A 19,431-nucleotide genomic window follows, 5' to 3' on the forward strand; every position below is an offset into this window, starting at 1 on the left:
CAGCAGTTTTCGTGTCAACATTTAGGCACACCCATTTACGACATGTCAGTAGGGGCATTCTGCACACATAACTGACAGTATTCTATAAGTTGCATGTGTTGGTTGGCGACACGCTGATGGCCTGCTCCTGTCCCTCCCACATGTATGCCCCCCTAGGTGCCAAATTACAGAATAGCATCTAAGTGCACTTGTGTGCTTACCTGTCATTTCATCCCTATTTTGGCCAATTTAGCATGGACGTTTTGCACCAAATTGGCACCTAAACCAGTGGAAGTATGCATTAAAAGCACCAACGTAATTTCACTCACTAGTTTGGACATCCGAAGAAGGTGAAGTAGCGTGGATACTTCTTGAAAATATCATTTAGCTGTGACTGTTTTCCTCCTTTGATCTAAATTCCCTCCTCTTTTCACCCCTTCCCCCAAGGCGTGTCTTTTTGCCATCTAGCAAAGAAATATATGCTCTGTGCAAGCAAGCTACTACTTAGCCAGCATGTGGAGGGCTGTTTTCAGACAGGGTGGAGAACAGAGGTTCTCAATTCAGTCCTCGGGACACACCTGGCCAGTCCGGTTTTCAGGCTATCCATAATAATTGTGCATGTGATAAATTTGCATGCATTACCTCCACTGTATGCAAAGGGTATCCTTAAAACTGGACTGGCTAGGTGTGCACCACGGACTAGATTATTTTGACATTTTGTCCTTCCTATATCACTGATAATCTGACAGTTAAAACTGTTTTTGGAAGACTTTCAAGTTAAATCTGATGCTAGATTATTCCAGGGACTAAGTATTAAACGCACCGCATCATCCTAGCATGTTTCTCTTGATTAGTCTTGCACATGGGTAAAGTACTAATTTAGACAAAGGTGTGGGCATTATAAAATAAAAGCTAGTTTAAAATACAAATTTATTGTGGCATTAAAATGAGTAAAAACATAAACTTACATAATCACATAAAACCTGAAATGACCATGTTTTGGCTTGTATTTCAGCTTGGCTTTCATTTTTTTTTTTTTTTTAATTTTGTTTTTGCCCACTCTTATGTCTGCTTTTATTGTGTCATTTTTTCTTTTGTATAAGGTACTAATGCTAGCTATTGTGTAACATAAAGCATATACACTAAGGGTTCCAAATAAGAACAAATACTGATTTTTTTTTGTTTGTTTATCCTGTAGATATACCAGGCTTTTAACATCTTGATTGAGAGACACTGCCAGTCAGTCAAAGGTAAACAACTTTCTGCAAAGTATATATAGAGTTATGCTAATGTGTTTTAGACTGAATAGTTTGACCATACAAATGCTGCACTTTCACCATTGATTGGACAGATGAATTTTTATGCAGGTATTTTTGTTTGTTTACAGGCCAGATATTTAGCCCATCGCAAACACCAATTCTGTTTGGTGGCCTGATACATTCTGTAGATCATTGTAAATATCTTGGGGTCCTGCTAGATTCCAAATTAACGTTTTCTAAACAAATTTTAGCAGTTTTGAAGCGGGATTTTTATGCCTGTTGAAGGACAAAAACTATAAGGGATACCCTCGACTTAGAGCATTACATACTCTGTTCCATGCTTTTGTTTCCAACTTGACTACTGTAATGTCATCTAAGCTGGTCTCCCTAACTTATCTTCCTGTTTACAAAGCCAAGCAGCAATTCCGACAGCCCATTTCCGCACCGGCAGCCACCAGCGCAGCTTTGTAAACGGGGGAGGGGGGCGGGTTAGTGATTAAGCAATTGCAAACTCTGCAAAATACAGCAGCCCATCTTCAGATCATGTTACCCCGCTCTTGGCAAAATTATTTGTTTGCCTGTACACTTAAGGATCCAATTCAAAATCCTCGACTTTACTCATAAAGTTGTCCATACTGGCCTTCCAGATTACCAGGCATCATTAACAGTTCCCTACACACCGGTCTGGTGTTTGCGCTCCTTTAACGATCACAGGCTTGTCCTTCTTAACCCTACACAGGCCTATTATGAAGCTACACGCAAGTGTGCTTTTTATTTTATAGCACATTTTCTCTGGAATGGCCTCTCTATAAGCATTAGGTCATAACCTCTATTGAAAACTTTTGTGGTTGCTCTAAAAACGTATTTTCTTTAAATAAATTTGTGTCCAAGATGTGTACCTGTTATGCAGAATAGTTGTGCTGGACTGATATGCAGTAGTACTGGTTGATCTCTGGTATGACTGGTTCTTTCCTGTTGTCATTGTCATTCTTTTTATATTTTTAGCCCTTTTTTTACATTTTTGTACATTGCTTTGATTTATTTGTTTAAAAAAGCGATTTATCAAGTTCTACTAAACATTTGATTAGTCAGCTGAATGCTAGAGCCCTGAATAAATATATCAGAAACCAACTAGCCTCCCAAACAGTTCTAAGAGTCAGTCTTTCACAAGTGGTTTGAAACATAAATCAGATTAATACACTATGAATATGGGCTTGATTTTTACCTTCTTTCTTTCTCCACTACATCAATTTTGAATACATTGTGAGGCCTAGAATCTTTAAAGCTCTTTGTAGACGGCAGTTCAGGTGAAGAACATGCAGATAACAAAAGGGGCAGTCATCTTTCACTTGACTCTTTCCCAAAGATAAATCTGTTTCTTCAATCCTTCAAGCCTCCATTTCTGAATTAATAGTCTGGTTATCTTCTCAAAACATAAAGCTATTGAGTGGTTAAGTGTGCCTTTCCCACCTTATTTTATAACACTCTCATTCATTCTCAGTCCCATTCATTATTCATTGCATAGACAAGAGGTTTTCAACCCAGTCCTCGGGGCATACCCAGCCATTGAATTCAGTGGAGAGATCCTGAAAACCCCAACTGGCTGGCTGTGCCCAAGGACTGGTTGAGAACCTCTGGCATAGACTAAGAAGTTCTAGGACATATTTGCCTTTCCTGGGCCCATTATTGAGAAGGTGATGGAATTCAACCCATCTTGCTCTCTCACAACCAAAATGCACAATGATCCCAATATAGTCCAGGGACAGGAAGATTAGGTGAATGCCAAGAGTCTAGAAACTTGGAGAGACTTGTGCTTTGTTACTCATGAGCACATAGGGCATTGCTTCATGACTCACTTGGCTTGTGCCCTGCATCACAGGCAGCAGTCTTGCTTCTGCCCCTCTCCTTCTAGGCCATATGCATTGTGTTAATTAGAAAAGATACTGACATATTGCCTGGGGGTATGGAAAAACTCCTTTTTTCCTGGCACTAGTATTCTCCCTCTACACTGAGGATTCCAGTATTTTCCACCTCTTCCCTTTTACCTTGTCTTCATTGGAAAATAATCACAAGTATAAGCTGCAGGTTCTTCTCCCTTGAACCCTGGGCTTTTCTGGATCCAGCTCCAATTACAGTCCTTGAATATATGGATCCTGATGTCCGATGTAGTTGCAGGCACTCAGTTCTTTTGAACCCTGACCCTTTTGCCTCAGCTCCTGGGATTATCCACTGATTCCTTTTCTTCTCTTCCAGAATCAGTGGAAATCTTTTCTTCTCTTTTCTTAGTATACCTAAGTAGTATGGCGCTGTGAGGTACCATTGCATAAGCAACCCTTGTCTCTACCCTTATGCTAATTCAGAGGCAGATGCAGCAACCAAACGTAAAAAAATCAAAATCGTTAAAATCCCTAACGATTTTTAAAAAACGAAGAATGCACCAAAAAAAAAAAGTCACACATGCTCAGATCGGTATTGAAACGTACAATGTATCAAAGAATCACAATACACATCAGTAATCGGCCCCTAAATCATGCGCAGAGCAGCCAAGCGTTTTGCTGGCTGCTCTGCGCATGCTGCAAACGTAAAAACAAACAAACAAAAAAGCCACAACACATACACGTGGCTACCCGGTCAGCAAAATCCAAAAACAAAGGATCAGGAGGGGGCAAGGGCGCTCGTCCGGAGCGTCCTGTATGGACGGCCTTGCCCCCCCCCCCCCCCCCGCTGCTCCCCACTTTCCGCCACTTTCCCACCCACCACGAAAAAGCAAAATTCTAGCTGCCCCGGTCCCCCTCCCTTCCTGTTCTTGTGTTTTGCAAAGCTAACTCCGCCTCCTGTCATTCTTCTTACTTACGTCAGAAGGAGGCGGGGCCTAGGCCAGGGAAGAAGAGACGTCATGGAGACTCTGCGACCAACACAACAGATCTTCCTGCCCGTGCAGCGCTTCAGAAAGAGGTGAGAGGCGCTGCTCGGGTCGGTAATAGGGAGGGGGGTCTCGGTGGAGGGGGGAGCGGCGTAGTCGACCTCAGGGGGGCGGGGCACGGGGGCGGAAGAATGACAGGAGGCGGAGTTAGCTTTGCAAAACACAAGAACAGGAAGGGAGGGGGACCGGGGCTGCTAGAATTTCGCTTTCTCGTGTGGGGGGGGGAAGCGGCGGACAGCGGGGGGGGGGGCATGGTCGTCCATACAGGACGCTTCTGATGAGCGCCCTTGCCCCCTCCCGATCCTTTTTTTATTTTTTTTATTTGATGTGTTTTCTGACGTCCTTTGGACCAATCACAGCGCTTTTAGCTCTGCTAATGCGCTGGGATTGGCTCAAAGTTTCACTTTACGATTTTTCCTGGCACAGCTGTCCTAACGAGAGGTCCAGACCTCTCGTTAGATTTCCTGCCTTTTTCCTGCGTAAAGGCAATCGGAAAAGGTTAGTGCATCTCATTTCAATGGGGTTTTTACACTAATTGCTCATCTCCATTCCGTTTTCGTTAGCTGCTAGCTTCCTCGGTAAAAGCCCTTTGATGCATGCAACTGATCAAATTTTCCTCGTTGGAGGGTCATTAAAGGCTCATTAAGCTTTAGTGCATCTGCCTCTCAGTGGCTTAGCTAGCTAACGAGTATCTCTTTTATGGTACAATGGTTGAGCAAACTAAAGACAAAGGACTGGATATTTATACCATTCAGTTTCTCTCCAGGTGAGGTCCCCTCCTACCATTATCTCACTGATGGAACTACTAGAGGACCTTCTATCCTATATGGGGCAGAGCCTTAGGGGGTCTGTACATTTATTTGGTGATTAACAGAGAGAAACTTTTTAGATCGTCTCAATCAACTATTTCAGAGGTCACCTTCAGCCAATATGGTCTGGAACTGTTGAAATACGTAAAATTATTATTTCTTTTTGTGTGTTTCCAGAAATCACAATCATCGGACACTGTGGCATGATTTTTGGAACATATTTGTATTATGTATATCTATGCTAATCATAGTTTAAAAGTATGCTGTAAAGTTTCAAAACTGTACATTTTAGTGCAAAGCAGATAGTTGCTTTTACCTGTGGGCTTTGAACAAATTTATTAAAGGAAAGTATAAACAAGGTTGTATTCCTTCAGGTGCTTTTAGGCTGGGCAATTTTCAAACCGTCTTCATCCCTATGTAAATTAATATTTCCCTGTAAAGGTCTAATGATGTTTTTCCAGATGGTTCTGAGAAAGGTAGAAGTATTCTCCATTACAATTGTGGAATTTAAACAACAAACTCGTGGGAGATTAGCAAAGGGATGATCTATGGGCATGAATGTTGTTGTGGGAGAAAGGGTGCATGGCTGAGAGTTCATTTAGGGTGCCTCATACCTTTGTACTGACCCTAGCATGGTTTAAAGAATGGCGATTAACATTACCCAATTATCATAATTCTTTTTGAGACCTGGAGAAAAAATGTATTTAATAATCTGTATTGATTTTCATTGTTGTAGAAAGAAAGCTTAGTGTTTATAGGCTTCGTGTACCATGGTCACTTGAAGATTCCACAGTTATATCAAGGTAAACTTACTAAAAATCTTCTCCTTAGCAAAATTAATCCATGTACATTGAAGGAAAACCTTCCCATAAAACTCGTTTCTTTTATTAAATGTATTTGAAAATATAGTTGGTTTCTTATCCCAGATGCTTGTGGGAACCTCTATTTTAGTTTTAAATACATGTAGTAAAGTATTGTAATAGTTTTATGCTGTAGCATACCCAGACCTCAATGTCTGGGTGGGCCTGGGGATAAACTAAGTGGGTACGGCCCACACATTTCTGCCCACTGACCCACCTCCCCACCACCACCTCAAGCAGTAAAAATGAATTACCTTGGCTGGTGAGGATCCTCAAGTCCTGCCAACTGAAGAGTCTTGTCCAGATCCCCCCCCCCTCCCCCCAACTATCTAAACCCTGGGGCAAACCAAGCAGATCGGAGGGAAAACAGCAACACAGTAAATTGTGGAGCAATGAATATGTGTGAGGCCACAGTTAGAACAATGAAGAAGAGCCAAATTCCAGAGGAAGCAGTTTTATTCAGAGACCCATCAAGGCCCGTGTTTTGGCAATGTTAGGGGTCAGTCAGAAAAGTCATAGCAAAATATGTCTTCCTATGGATGGTCTTCAGTTCACAATACCAAATGAGAATACAAAGGAAAATTTTTTTCTGTATCATCTGACAAACCTTCTGGTGTCGTGAGCAAATAGCAAGAAGGTATGTGGGATGATACAGAACTTGCCGAAAAACAGGCTGTATTGAGTTTGAATAAAACTGCTTCTTTTGGAATTTGGCTCCGCTTTGTTGTTCTGTCTGTGGCCTCACACATTTTCATTGAACCCTGGTACAGTCAGGGGCGGGTTTCTAGCTGCTGACGCCAGCACCCCCAGATATGCTCAGTTCAACTGGCACAGCCTCCCCCCATCCCCCAAACTGAGCATATGCGGGTATGCTGGTTGAACTGAGCATATGTGGAAAGGGGGTGCTGGTGTTAGTGGCTGGAAATGATCTTCTGACTTCCTTGGGGTTGAAATGGGGGGGGGGGGGGGGGAGGGTTCCAGAGAGGACACTTCCATTGGTGGGGCTTGGAGATCCCTCACCTGGAACACTGATAATGTGTGCTGCAGCTGAGTGGGCCTGAACCTGGACCCACCCATGGCTGTGCCATGGTTTTATGCATGCAGTTTTGTTTGGAGACATGTATTACCACATCTATGGTTGAATTTGCGCTTTGGATCCCAAGTCTAGATAGAGGTGAGAGTTAAACTTTTATCTGTAACTACTGAAGTTAAAATGATTGTAAAGTTTAAAAAAAATTGTTTGCTTTTTTTTTTTTTACTTTACTGCTATTTTACTGGCATTTGTTTGCACTGATTTTTCGAAAATGACCAAGTGTAGGTCATATCATAATATTATTGTATTACATTAGAGCTAAACACTGTTAGTGTGATAGTTGAAAAATCAACATTCAAAACAGCACAGATTTGAAGTTAACGTGTCATCTTAGTAAGTGAGCAAGTGGACACCTTGCCTGTGCTTGTTTATACAGAAAGGAAGAGTGAATTGTATTAATTTTGGCTCTGAGTATTCAAGTTATGCATGTTTGGCAGCTGGGTCAAAGCTGGTACAGAGCTAAGAACCTCTTGAGGGTCAGTTTTATTCAGTATTTATTCATAAAGTGGGGGGGGGGGAAACTATCATAGAAATTGTTATGAAAAAAAAGGTAATGGCAAAGCAGAAATCGGAATATAAATTTACATTTTGGTGACATAAAGGTATATTAAAATCATGTTTCCAAGAAGTTTACCTGTCAGAAATATCCTTGTTAGTGTATTTTTCCTTGTTTAAAATAATAAACAAATTGATTTCAGTGATGCAGTGTCCACTGGGATTCCTGCCAAACTTCATGTTGCCCAGTCAGTTAATGACAGCAGTGTTGTAACACTAATCCTTTATTCATCTCAAGATTGCCAATTTGAGGTAAGCAATAATATGGTAAGACCAAACTTTTTTATTTTATTCATAAATGTATCAGTGGAGCGTTAACCCATTTTCTGTTGATCTTGTATTGAAGATGCATACTGAATTCTGCAGTACTGTCTAGACAAGTTTATTATTAATCACTTGTATAGCACATAGGGGGACAATTCTATAACTGGGCATCAGAGTGTAGGCACCTAGATGCCATGTGCTGAACACGAATTCTATAATGGCATTTGGGTGCCAAGATTCTGCTAGTGTAAATCAGCATCAACATGCCTGCATGTAGGCACACCCACTTATGTAATGTCACTGGCAGGCATAAGTGAGTGTGCCTAAATGCACAACTTACAACGTTCTGGACATTACTTGTATAAATGACGGTCCTGCCCATTTCCCCCCCTCCATAAATGCCGCTTTGCATTTACATGCTAAGCAAGTTGCACACATTTACCTCCAAATTCTATATATGGCACCTTAAGTTGTGTGCGTTAATTTGGCCGCATGACCAAATTGCATAATTTAATTGATTAACAAGCCAATCAGCGCTGATGGTACTTAACTAATTAGCAGCACTAATTGGCTTTAATTAGAATTTGTGCGCACAACTTTCTAGGTGTATTCTACAATGTAGTGCACGTAAATTCTAATGCATGCAGTTGAAAATGGAGCATGGGCGTGGAATAGGTGAGCTGTGGGCATTTCAAAAAACAATTCGCACTATTATGATATACACCCGATCTGCCCCTAACGTAGGCACAGGTATTTAGGTGATCTAAATGGGTGCATCTAAATTTTAGTCACAAGACCGGCACATTTGCATATTCTATAGACTACACCTAATTTGAGGCATAGTTTATAGAATCACTAATTGCTGGTTCCTCAGCAATCCTCCAGACCATTCAAGACGCTTGGGTTATGCACTCCTACCAGCAGAGGGAGACTGAGAACACTAAAACTTCTTATACAAGTAGCCTGTGCAGACCTTTTACTAACCAGTATTTTCTCAGTCTCAGCAGAGGGTAGATGTGTGCAGCCTGTGCAGTGTACTCAGTCTGGTAGGCCCGTTTGGGGTTTCTAGGTTGGGTTGTAAATGTTAGAGAACCCACACTTGGATCTCTGTTCCAGGGTGTAAGTCCTAAGGGGCTTCTTATTCCCTGTGGGGTGTCACACCCGGGTGGCCGGGTCCCTCCCCCTGTGCTCTTCCTCTGGAAGACTGCTTGACCTCGGCTACAGACCTCGTTCTGTACCCTTGAGGCATTTAGGCATTAGCAACGAGGTTTAAAAAAAAAATAAACGTTTTTAAAAGGTGGCTATTTTGGCCATTCTTGTGGCAGTCCAGAGATAAAACGTCTTCAAGGACGTTCTTGCCTTAGGCGGTTTTGCCTATTAGTCTGTCAGAGCACAAAGCAACTGTTTGTTTTTATTGTGTTCGCGGCCATTATGTCTAAGCCGGCGAGGTGTTGGTTTTGCGTGAAGCGCGGAGTTGAAGTGATAGGTGGCCAATGTAAATTTTGTGGGGAGCCTATGTTGTCAGCGCTCTTGCCCCCGTGCTTTCCCCTGAGTTGGCAGAGGTGTTGGGCGGCAATTTGACCGCACATTCCGGGCTGGCAATGGCGGGAAACGCGGCCATTTTGGCTGCGCATCCCGGGTTGGCCTCGACTGAGCCATTTTTGGCGGAAAGCACGGCCCTTTTGGCCGCGCATTCCGTACCAGCACTGGGGGACCCATGTGTGGCGGGAAGCGCGCCTAGTTTAGCCACGGATCATGCGATGGACCTGCCGCCTTGGGAGTGAAGGGGGTCCGTTGCGAAGACTGCGGGAAGGGTTGTTGGGGCTTCAGCAGCGTCGGGGGGGGGGGGAGTCTGGTTTCCCCACTGAGTTTGTTTGGTTTCTGTATAATGCCTGGAGAGCTGGCCCCTCTCAGGCTGTTTGTTCCCCGGAGGCTGCTAGCTCAGTGGGAGTTAAGCGCCCGCGGGTGGATATTTCGGAGCCTATGGAGATACTTTCTCTGCCTGGGTCGGAGGTTTGGAGTGACCCAGGAGAGGAGGCTCTCTTAGATGAGTCTGAGGATCAGGATGGGCTAAGGCCTGGGGAAGATTCTTCAGTGGTGCGCATTTTTCATAAGGAGGAGTTGTAGAGCTCAGTGATCAGGTGATCTCTACTTTGAAGTTTGCTCCGGCGGCCACTCCCTCTGCGGAGGGACCCCAGGTAGATCCCTTGGTTAAGGGGATTCGGAGAGCCTCCCATTCCTTTCCCATGAATTCAGACATTAGAGACATGGTTTTTCAGGAATGGTCTGTGCCGGAGGCTGTTTGTAAGGTGTCTAGGGCTATGGCGCGGCTGTATTCCTTGCCTCCGGAAGATTTGGCCCTGCTGAAACCACCTACTGTGGATGCTGTGGTTACGGCAGTTACTAAGGCTACGGCCATTCCGGTGGATGGCGGTACAGCCTTACGGGATCCTCAGGATAAGAAGCTAGAGTCCTTTCTGAAGCGCAGCTTTGATTTTTCGGCTTTGGCCTTGCAAGCCTCTGTGTGTGGGGGCTTGGTAGCCAGAGCTTGTTTCCGTTGGGCGGAGAAGCTCTTGGATGAGCCTGCGTTAGATAGGACTGGTTTGGTTCAGGACTTGGCCAAATTGGAGATGGGGTCTTCGTTTTTGGCAGACACCCTTTATGATTTGCTAAGGACTTCGCCTAAGAATATGGCTCTGGTGGTGACGGCTCGCAGGGCTCTTTGGCTTAGGGGCTGGGTGGCAGATGCGGCCTCTAAAGCAAAGTTGTGTTCTCTACCTTTCAAAGGTTCTATGTTGTTTGGAGAGGACTTGGATAAACTGATGAGTGGTCTTGGGGATACCAAGGTCTCAAGGTTGCCGGAGTTACGGCCTAAGGCAGCTAGTCGAGGTGGTTCAGCTAGAGGTCAGTTTAAGGACGTGAGGCGGTACTGGCCGGGCAGATTTGTATCTCCTTCTAAAAGCCGTTTTTTCCAGCAGACGCAGTCCTTTCGAGGGGGTCGTCGAGGAGGTCAGAACTCCTCCGGAGGTGCCGGAAATGGTAATAAGTCCTCCTTATGAAGGTGTGCGGGTCCAGCCTCTGATGAAGGTTGGGGCACGCCTTCATCTGTTTTATCAGGGGTGGACCCAAATTACTTCAGATCAGTGGGTGCTGGAGGTCGTTCGCGACGGTTATGCGCTCGAGTTCGAGCACCCGCTGCCGGATCTGTTTCTTCCCTCTCCTTGTCACTCTCGAGTCAAGTTAAAGGCTATTCAAGAGACTCTGGGTCGTTTAATCCAGTTGGGAGCTGTGGTACCCGTTCCTCGGCACGAGCAGGGAATGGGTTGTTATTCCATTTACTTTGTGGTGCCGAAGAAGGAGGACCAGTTTCGACCCATTTTAGATCTCAAGAGGGTCAATGGGGCGCTCAAGGTGCCGTCCTTCCGCATGGAGACTCTGCGCTCAGTCATAGTGGCTGTTCTTCAGGGAGAATTTCTCACATCACTGGATCTCACGGAAGCTTATCTGCACGTGCCGATTCGAGAAGCCCATCAGCATTTCCTTCGTTTTGCTGTTTTAGGGAGGCACTTTCAGTTCTGTGCTCTGCCTTTTGGTCTGGCAACGGCTCCACGCATCTTCTCCAAGATAATGGTGGTGGTAGCAGCGGCTTTACGGAGGCAGGGAATTCTGGTGCATCCATATCTGGACGACTGGTTGATCCGGGAGAAGTCTCGAGCTCAAAGTGTTGCGGTGACGGCTCAGGTGTTCGCGTTTCTGGAATCGCTCGGATGGGTAGTGAATGTAGTCAAAAGTCAGTTGATCCCATCGCAGAGTCTGGAGTACTTGGGAGTGCGGTTCGTGTTTTTCTGCTGGATTCTCGAATCGCCTCTCTTCAGCAGCAGGTCCGGCTGTTAATGTCCATTCAGAGTCTGACGGTTTGAATGTACCTTCGGGCTCTGGGCCTCATGGCAGCGACAGTAGAGGTAGTACCATGGGCCAGGGCGCATATGTGTCAGCTTCAGGCGGCTCTGTTGTCCCGGTGGTCTCCCCAGGTACACAGTTTTGAGTTGCGGTTGCCATTGAGGGGGGCTCCTTGGCACAGTCTCCAGTGGTGGCTGTGCTCGGCCCATCTGAAAAAGGGCATGCGGTTGGAACCTCCTCAGTGGGTGATTCTGGTAACGGATGCCAGTCTGCTGGGCTGGGGAGCTCTGTCTTGGTCAGTCCACGCAGGGGCGGTGGTCGACGGAGGAAGCTCAGTGGTCTATCAACCGGTTGGAGACGCGAGCGATTCGGCTAGCTCTGTTGGTGTTTCGCTCAAGTGTGGTCGGAAAGGCGGTAAGAGTCATGTCCGACAACGCGACAGCGGTAGCTTATGTCAACCGGCAGGGCGATACAAAGAGTCCGCAGTTGGCAATCGAGATGGCTCTGCTCATGAGTTGGGCGGAAAGGCATCTAGTGCAGATTTCGGCGGCGCACGTGGCCAGGATGGACAACATGAACGCGGATTTTCTAAGCAGACACATGTTGGACCCTGGAGAATGGTCTCTGCACCGGTCGGTGTTCGACCAGATAGTTCTAAAGTGGGGAATGCCAGTAGTGGATCTCATGGTGTTGGCACAGAATGCTCAGGTTCCTCGGTATTTCAGTCGGCGTCGGGATCCGCGAGCGGAAGGGATTGATGCGTTGGTCCTTCCGTGGCCTCAGCGGGTGTTGCTTTACATGTTTCCCCCGTGGCCCTTGATAGGTCGAGTCCTACAGAGGGTAGAATGCCATGCGGGTCTGGTGTTGTTGGTGGCTCTGAATTGGCTGCATCGGCCGTGGTTCGGGGATCTGATGCGCTTGTTAGAAGGCGAGCCTCTGCGGCTGGGGGGCTCGGTGCTGTTGTGTCAGGGTCCAATTGTCATGCCGGATCCGGCTCAGTTCTCTTTTACGGTGTGGCCCTTGAGAGGGAATGGTTGAGAAGGAAAGGGTTTTCCCCTCAGGTGATTCAGACGATCCTGCAGTCTTGCAAACGTTCAACGTCTTTGGCCTATATGCGTGTGTGGCGCATATTTGAAGATTGATGTGGGGACCGGGCGTGTGTCCCTTTGACAGCTTCTGTGTCGTGCATTTTAGATTTCTTGCAGGATGGTTTTGAGAAGGGCCTTTCATTGTCATCTTTGAAGGTGCAGCTGGCTGCTTTGGCGTGTTTTCGGGGTAAGGTACAGGGCAGGTCGGTTGCGTCTTCCCCGGATGTGGTCCGTTTTTTTGAGGGGGTGAAATTGCTTCGTCCTCCTCAGCGGCCGGTAGTTCCTCAGTGGGATCTTAATATCGTTCTTGACTCTTTGGCGGGTTCTCCTTTTGAGCTCTTGGAGTCTTGTTCGATAAAATACCTTACTATGTGTCAGGTTCTCAGGTTCAGAGCCCGCGGGGCTGGGCTCTGGAGCAAACGTGAGCCCTTGGACTGCTGACGAGGAGCGACAGCAGCAGGCAAAACCCACCAACCAACGCTGGGCAAGCACACCGGCACCGGCAGGGACTGCAGGCACCGCCCAGCGAGCCGGAACACACGGACTGGAGGACACAGGACTGGAACACTGGACTGCAACACTGGACTGGAATCCCCTGGACTGGAGGACACAGGACTGGAACACACACCAGACCGGAACACACTGGACTGGAGTGCACCAGACTGGAACACACACCCGACCGGAACACACTGGACTGATCCGTACAGCTTCACCTGCACTTGGTCACTGCCCCCCAAGGGTTGAGCCCTTGGGTTCGAGTGGCCGGCAGGACTTACCGGATACCGAACGACACAGGGACCAGGACTGGAAACAGAAGTACTCCTAAATCCTAAACTGACCTAAGTGCTCCCAAGCCCTAAACCAGCAGAAGTGTTCCTAACAGTAATCTAACAAAAGGACTTCCTAAGCCCTATACTAACAGGAGTGCCCCTAGGCACTAAGCTAACAAGAGTGCCCCTCACAGCACCAAAAGGGAAAGCAGGGGAGCCACAAGGAAAAAGCAGGGTAGCTAAACACATAAGCCAAAAGTGCTACCAAAGCACCAGACCCAACCGTGCTTCTAAAGCACCAAACACAGCAGAGCTTCCAAAGCCCTAGACACAGAAATGCTTCTAAAGCACCAAGAGGGAAAAGCAGGGGAGCTACAAGGGAAAGGCAGGGAAGCTAAACACATAAGCCAAAAGTGCTTCCAAAGCACCAGACCCAGCCGTGCTTCTAAAGCACCAAACACAAACAGCAAAGACTGCAATGCTCCCAACAGCACAAACACCAGAAGTACTTCTAACAGCCAAATCTGCAGTGTTCCTAACAACACCAAACCCTGAAGTACTTCTATCAGCAACAGAGCTTCCAAAGCCCTACACACAGCAATGCTTCCAAAACCAAGAGGGAAAAGCAGGAGAACCACAAGGGAAAAGCAGGAAAGCTAAACACACAGTTACCATTGCACACTGCACTAACACTAACCTGGACCTTAGCAAAAGCAAGCAGGGAAACTAGACACAAAGTCAGAAGTGCACACACCACCACCCTACCTAAAGCAAACGTTGCCAAGGCCCTGAAGGGAAGAACACCACTTCCTTATCAAGGCCCTCCCTGATGATGTCACACTCCTAGACCCAGGCAGACAGCACACTGAAACCCAGAGAGGCCCAACCCACACCAATGCAGCACCGTGAAGCACTTGAAGCCAGTACACCCAAAGAGAGGTAGAGCTAACTCAGTCCACACACACAGCTGTAGTAAAGTGAAACAATTAGAGTCATGCTGCTGGAAGCTGCCAGCATAGAGAGAGAGAGAGCTAGCTCTGAAAGGACAGACAAAAGAAACAGAAGCCAGCTAAGAAGCTGACCCCCAGGAAAAAGGTAAGTTTGAGAGGAGTTCTGACCACAATCATAACACTATGAAGGTGGTCTTTTTGGTAGCTATATCGTCGGCTCGCAGGATTTCGGAACTTCAGGCTCTTTCATGTAGGCCTCCGTTTCTGTGGTTTTCTAAGGAAAAGGTTTCGCTGCGTCCAATCCCTTCATTTTTGCCTAAGGTGGTATCCTCCTTTCATGTTTTTTTTTTTTTTAGTAATCTGTTTTATTCACGATAACAGTAACTGAAAGTATAACAAAAACTCTATATGACATTAGTCCAACTTTATTTCCAACAACATTGCAATAATTGTAGTCACTTATGCATGCCATCGTTTCATTTCCCCCCCCTTCCCCCCCCCTCCCCTCCCCCCCCCTCCTCCTTTCTCACCAGGTCCTCCTTTCATGTTAATCAGGTGATTTCATTGCCGGTCTTGGGGGACCGGATGGAGGATGCTTCTCAGCGTCGTTTGGCGAAATTGGATGTGCGCAGAGTGTTGAAGGTTTACTTGCGCAGGTCGGAGGAATTCAGGTCTTCGGACAGGTTATTTGTCCTTCATGGGGGGCCCAAGAAGGGAGCGGCTGCTTCTAAGGCATCTATAGCTCAGTGGTTGAAGGATGCCATCTCTTCGGCTTACATATTGCATGGCCATACCGTGCCGGTGGGGCTCAAGGCACATTCCACTAGGGGGATGGCGGCTTCTTGGGCAGAGAATAGTTTTGTTCCACCGGTGGACATTTGTAGAGCGGCGGTGTGGTCCTCCCTGCATTCTTTTGTCAAACATTACAGAGTGGATGTACAGGCAAGGGAGGATGCCAGTTTTGGAGCTGCAGTCCTGTCCTCTAGGCTTCGCAGGTCCCACCCTTAGATGTGTGTACTGCTTTGGTACGCCCCAAGCGTCCTGAACGGTCTGGAGGATTGCTGAGGAAGGTGAAATTAGGCCTTACCTGCTCATTTTCTTTCCTCTAGATCCTCCAGACCGTTCAAGAGCCCACCCAGTGTATCGGACAGTTCAGTATGATATTTTCTTTAGACTTCAGTTGCTGATATTTCTAGTAGCTCCTGTGATTTGGGTCCTGGAGTTTTACTAAGGGCAGTTTGTGGTACCATTTGTGCCCATCTGCAGTTGAATTTCCCCGTCTTAAGGGTAGGGGATCTGAGTGTGGATTCAGTGGTTTTGTTTAGGTGAAGGTGTTTTGTTCCTCTGCTTTGTTACTGTTTTACTGGTTAGTAGAAGGTCTGCACAGGCTACTTGTGTAAGACGTTTGTGTTCTCAGTCTCCCTCTGCTGGTAGGAGTGCATAACCCAAGCGTCTTGAACAGTCTGGAGGATCTAGAGGAAAGAAAATTAGCAGGTAAGGCCTAATTTCACCTTTTTCAGTGCCGATTTTTAAGATGCCATTTAAAGAATTTGGCCCTTATTGAATAGCATTCAGCACATATGTACATAAGTGTACAATTATGCAATCAGTGTGTAAATTTATGAACCACGCTCTAGAATGAGGGGTGTAAAGTGATGTAGTAGTCATGATAATTTTTAGTAAAAGGGGCCCCATAACCAAGCAGATCAAATAAATTATCAGAATATTTATTTTTTTTACAATTTTGTTTTCAACTAGATAAGTGTCAAGACCTCATTCATGCAAATACTTGGACAGGTAAGAAAATACTTTCTCTGATTTCATTGTATGTTTGTATTGGGAGTTTGGCCCCAACCATTTGTCCTACCAAGTTGGGGGTGGGGGAGGAAACCCAAAATTCTTTACAAAGCTGAAAACTGATCCTCCAAACTATGAAGAAATTAAAATTTTCAGGTATCAATTTTACTGCTATATTTTGAAAATAAACTTCATTGTACACTTCTGAAAAGATTGTAAGTTAAACATACCTCAAATCGGAATGCATTTTACTCGTCCCTACACATAGAACTAATAGAGGAGTAAATTGCTGTAAAGGTTTCATCAACTACAAGGATAAATTTGGAAGCTACGTGGGTACTAGGTAGGGTGGCTCAACACAACTATGTGTAAATCAGCTGTGTTTCACAACATGCATACTTTTTAGCCATAATGAAAAGGTGCTACCAGGGCCGGTCCTGGGGTCTCTGGTGCCCCCCCCCCCCCCCCCCCGCGGGGCCATTACCTGGCTTAAAGAACTTGATTGAGAAGATCCTTCTTCTCTTCAGCTCTGCCGAGCGAGTCCCGACTGGTGGCGTGGCCCGTGGACGGCAGGGGTGGATGGAGGAGTGCAATAGCCAGTGCAGGAAAGGGCAGGGGCGGAAGCTTAGGCAGTGAGGCAGTCAGCTGGGAGCCTCAGCACCTGGGACGGAGGAGCAAGCCGGCTGGAGGAGGATATGAGACATGAGATGCTTAGGCAGTTAGGGTACTCACTTGCCGCAACCGCAAGGCGCACTGGTGCACACGCAGGGTGCCGCAGGGGGAGGAGGCATCATCTCGTGACGTCGAGAGCAGAGGAGCTGCTGGCCAGGCTGGAAGGAGACGAGCAGTGCCGCGGAGGTGTAAAGCGCACGCGCTGCCGCGTGTAGCATTACAGCAGGAACTGGAAGAGGGAAGGCCGTCGAACAGCTGGGCGGGCCATGTGAGCCGGCATCCTTGAAGGCAGGCGCCCTCCTGCGGTGCTTACCCCACTTACTGGGTTGGACCTGCCCTGGGTGCTACCTTTATTAGATTCCAGGAATTAGTAGTAAGAATGAAACAATGCAAAGAGTTACTAATAAGTCAGAAAGTCAAGCTAATTCATATTTTAGTACAATACTCAATTACACTGAAACCAAATTACAAATTTATAGTGACTCCAGATTAATACAGAGAATAAATTTAGGTATGTGCTCCTGCTAATGCTCACTTGAGATCCCCAGAAAATATATGCAGCAAAAAGCAAGATTTCCACGTTTTTGTGAAAAGTAATGCTGATATTCAAACACAGAGTGAAACATAAGATTCTTATGTTTCAGTGTGGCTGGCAAGATAGGAGTAAGTTGCATCTCTTAATTTACCTCAAATGAATATAATTCAGAATTTGCCAAGAATTCCATGGCTTAGTTGTAATTTTTTAGTATTAAATTGTACATTGCACCTACAATACCTTTTTCCTATGTGAACAGAGGTGGTAAAGGATTAAATTTAATTTTGTGAAAAGGAGTAGCTTATCAAGTAGATCAGAAGTGGGGGTGGGTGGGGGGATCACTTTGCAAGAAACTGGTAGCACTTCACTGATTGTCTAAGACAGTGTGTCTCAGTCCTGGAAACACAGCTAGCCAATTGGGGTTTCAAGATTACTAAAATGAATATGCCTATGAGTGATTTGCATACAAGCGGTCTCCAGTATATGCAAATTTCTCCAAAACATGTTCATTGTGGTGATCCTGAAAAACCGAATGGCTAGCTTTGCTTCCAGAATAGGGTTGAGAAGCACTGATGTAAGAAACAGCTAATATGTTTCATCTTTTTGGCTCTTCAAGTTTGCCTGCCAGTATAGTTGTTGCCCATTATAGGATAATTGCAGTACCGTACCAAACTTTAATTGTGCCCTGTGCAGTTTGTGAACCTGAGCCCATCATCCCCTTATAATGACACACCAGACTTTATCAGTTGCTTGTTTAGTACTTTTAGTCAAATAGTATTTCCAGTTTCACATAGGCCTACTGGTTAATGCAACCATGTTAAAAACACCGGTAGCTAACAGCCTGCAAAGAGCATAGGTCATGTAGATGTCATCTTAATACCAAATGTATCTGATATTTAATTTAGTACAGTAATGATCCCAGGATAATTAGTCGGGGATAGCGGATCATTGAACTGGAGTACTGATAATTGCTCCAGAGTAATGACAGTTTTACCTCAGGGTAATTATTATTTCATACCTTTATTGTTGAAGTGACTAAATGGAGGTTTTGTTTAGACAAGCATGAGTCCTTTTTGGGCTCTGGAGGGTGAATACATGAGAGAAACTGAGTTTTGCCAAATATCAGTTCTTATCAAGATGTAGAGATATGCAGGATGAACATGAGAACATTCAGAAGAGCTACTATAGGTTTTCTCTTAACATTCTTTTTTACACCCACACACACATTTTGTGCAACACCTCGAACCCAAAATCCTGAATAAATTTATGCTGGCTAATGCAGGTCCCTTGCTGCTCCTTCATTATTAGACCTTTCATGTCTAGGTATTTATAAATTGCAAATTTTGGGCCCTGTTTACTAATCCGCGCTAAGGGTGTGCTAGCGTTTTTAGTGTATGCTAATGATTAGCATGCACTGAACACTAAGAGGGGCATAATCGAAAGGGACGCCCAAGTTTTGCTGAGGACGTCCCCACAAAACGTCCTGGTGGAGGGGCGGGGAAACCTCTATTATCGAAACAAAATGGACGTCCATCTTTCGTTTCGATAATACGGTCGGGGACGCCCAAATCTTGACATTTAGGTCGTCCTTAGAGATGGTCGCCCCTAGACTTGGTTGATTCTGATTTTCGGCGATAATGGAAACCAAGGACGCCCATCTCAGAAATGACCAAATGCAAGGAGGAGCCAGCACTCATAGTGCACTGGTCCCCCCTCACATGTCAGGACACCAACCGGGCACCCTAGGGGCACTGCAGTGGACTTCAGAAATTGCTCCCAGGTACATAACTCCCTTACCTTGTGTGCTGAGCCCCCCAAAACCCAAGCCCCACAACTGTACAACACTACCATAACCCTTAGGGGTGAATGGGGGCACCTAGATGTGGGTACAGTGGGTTTTGGAGGGCTCACATTTACCACCACAAGTGTAACAGGTAAGGGGGGATGGGCCTGGGTCTGCCTGCCTGAAGTGCACTG

At 45.9% G+C, this 19,431-nt stretch overlaps 1 protein-coding gene across 2 annotated transcripts in view; it reads left to right on the plus strand.

Annotated features, from left to right (window-relative positions):
- PGAP1 (post-GPI attachment to proteins 1) overlaps window positions 1–19,431 on the plus strand; it is a 195,037-nt gene that overhangs the window by 127,348 nt on the left and 48,258 nt on the right. For both annotated transcript variants that reach the window (XM_030209280.1, XM_030209281.1), the window contains exons 16-19: window positions 1,178–1,229; window positions 5,707–5,773; window positions 7,622–7,730; window positions 16,209–16,247. In XM_030209280.1, the coding sequence (XP_030065140.1) occupies window positions 1,178–1,229; window positions 5,707–5,773; window positions 7,622–7,730; window positions 16,209–16,247 (267 nt within the window). The remainder of the gene's footprint in view (window positions 1–1,177; window positions 1,230–5,706; window positions 5,774–7,621; window positions 7,731–16,208; window positions 16,248–19,431) is intronic.

This window comes from Microcaecilia unicolor, chromosome 7, assembly GCF_901765095.1.
Source record: "Microcaecilia unicolor chromosome 7, aMicUni1.1, whole genome shotgun sequence".
Taxonomy (NCBI): Eukaryota; Metazoa; Chordata; class Amphibia; order Gymnophiona; family Siphonopidae; genus Microcaecilia; species Microcaecilia unicolor.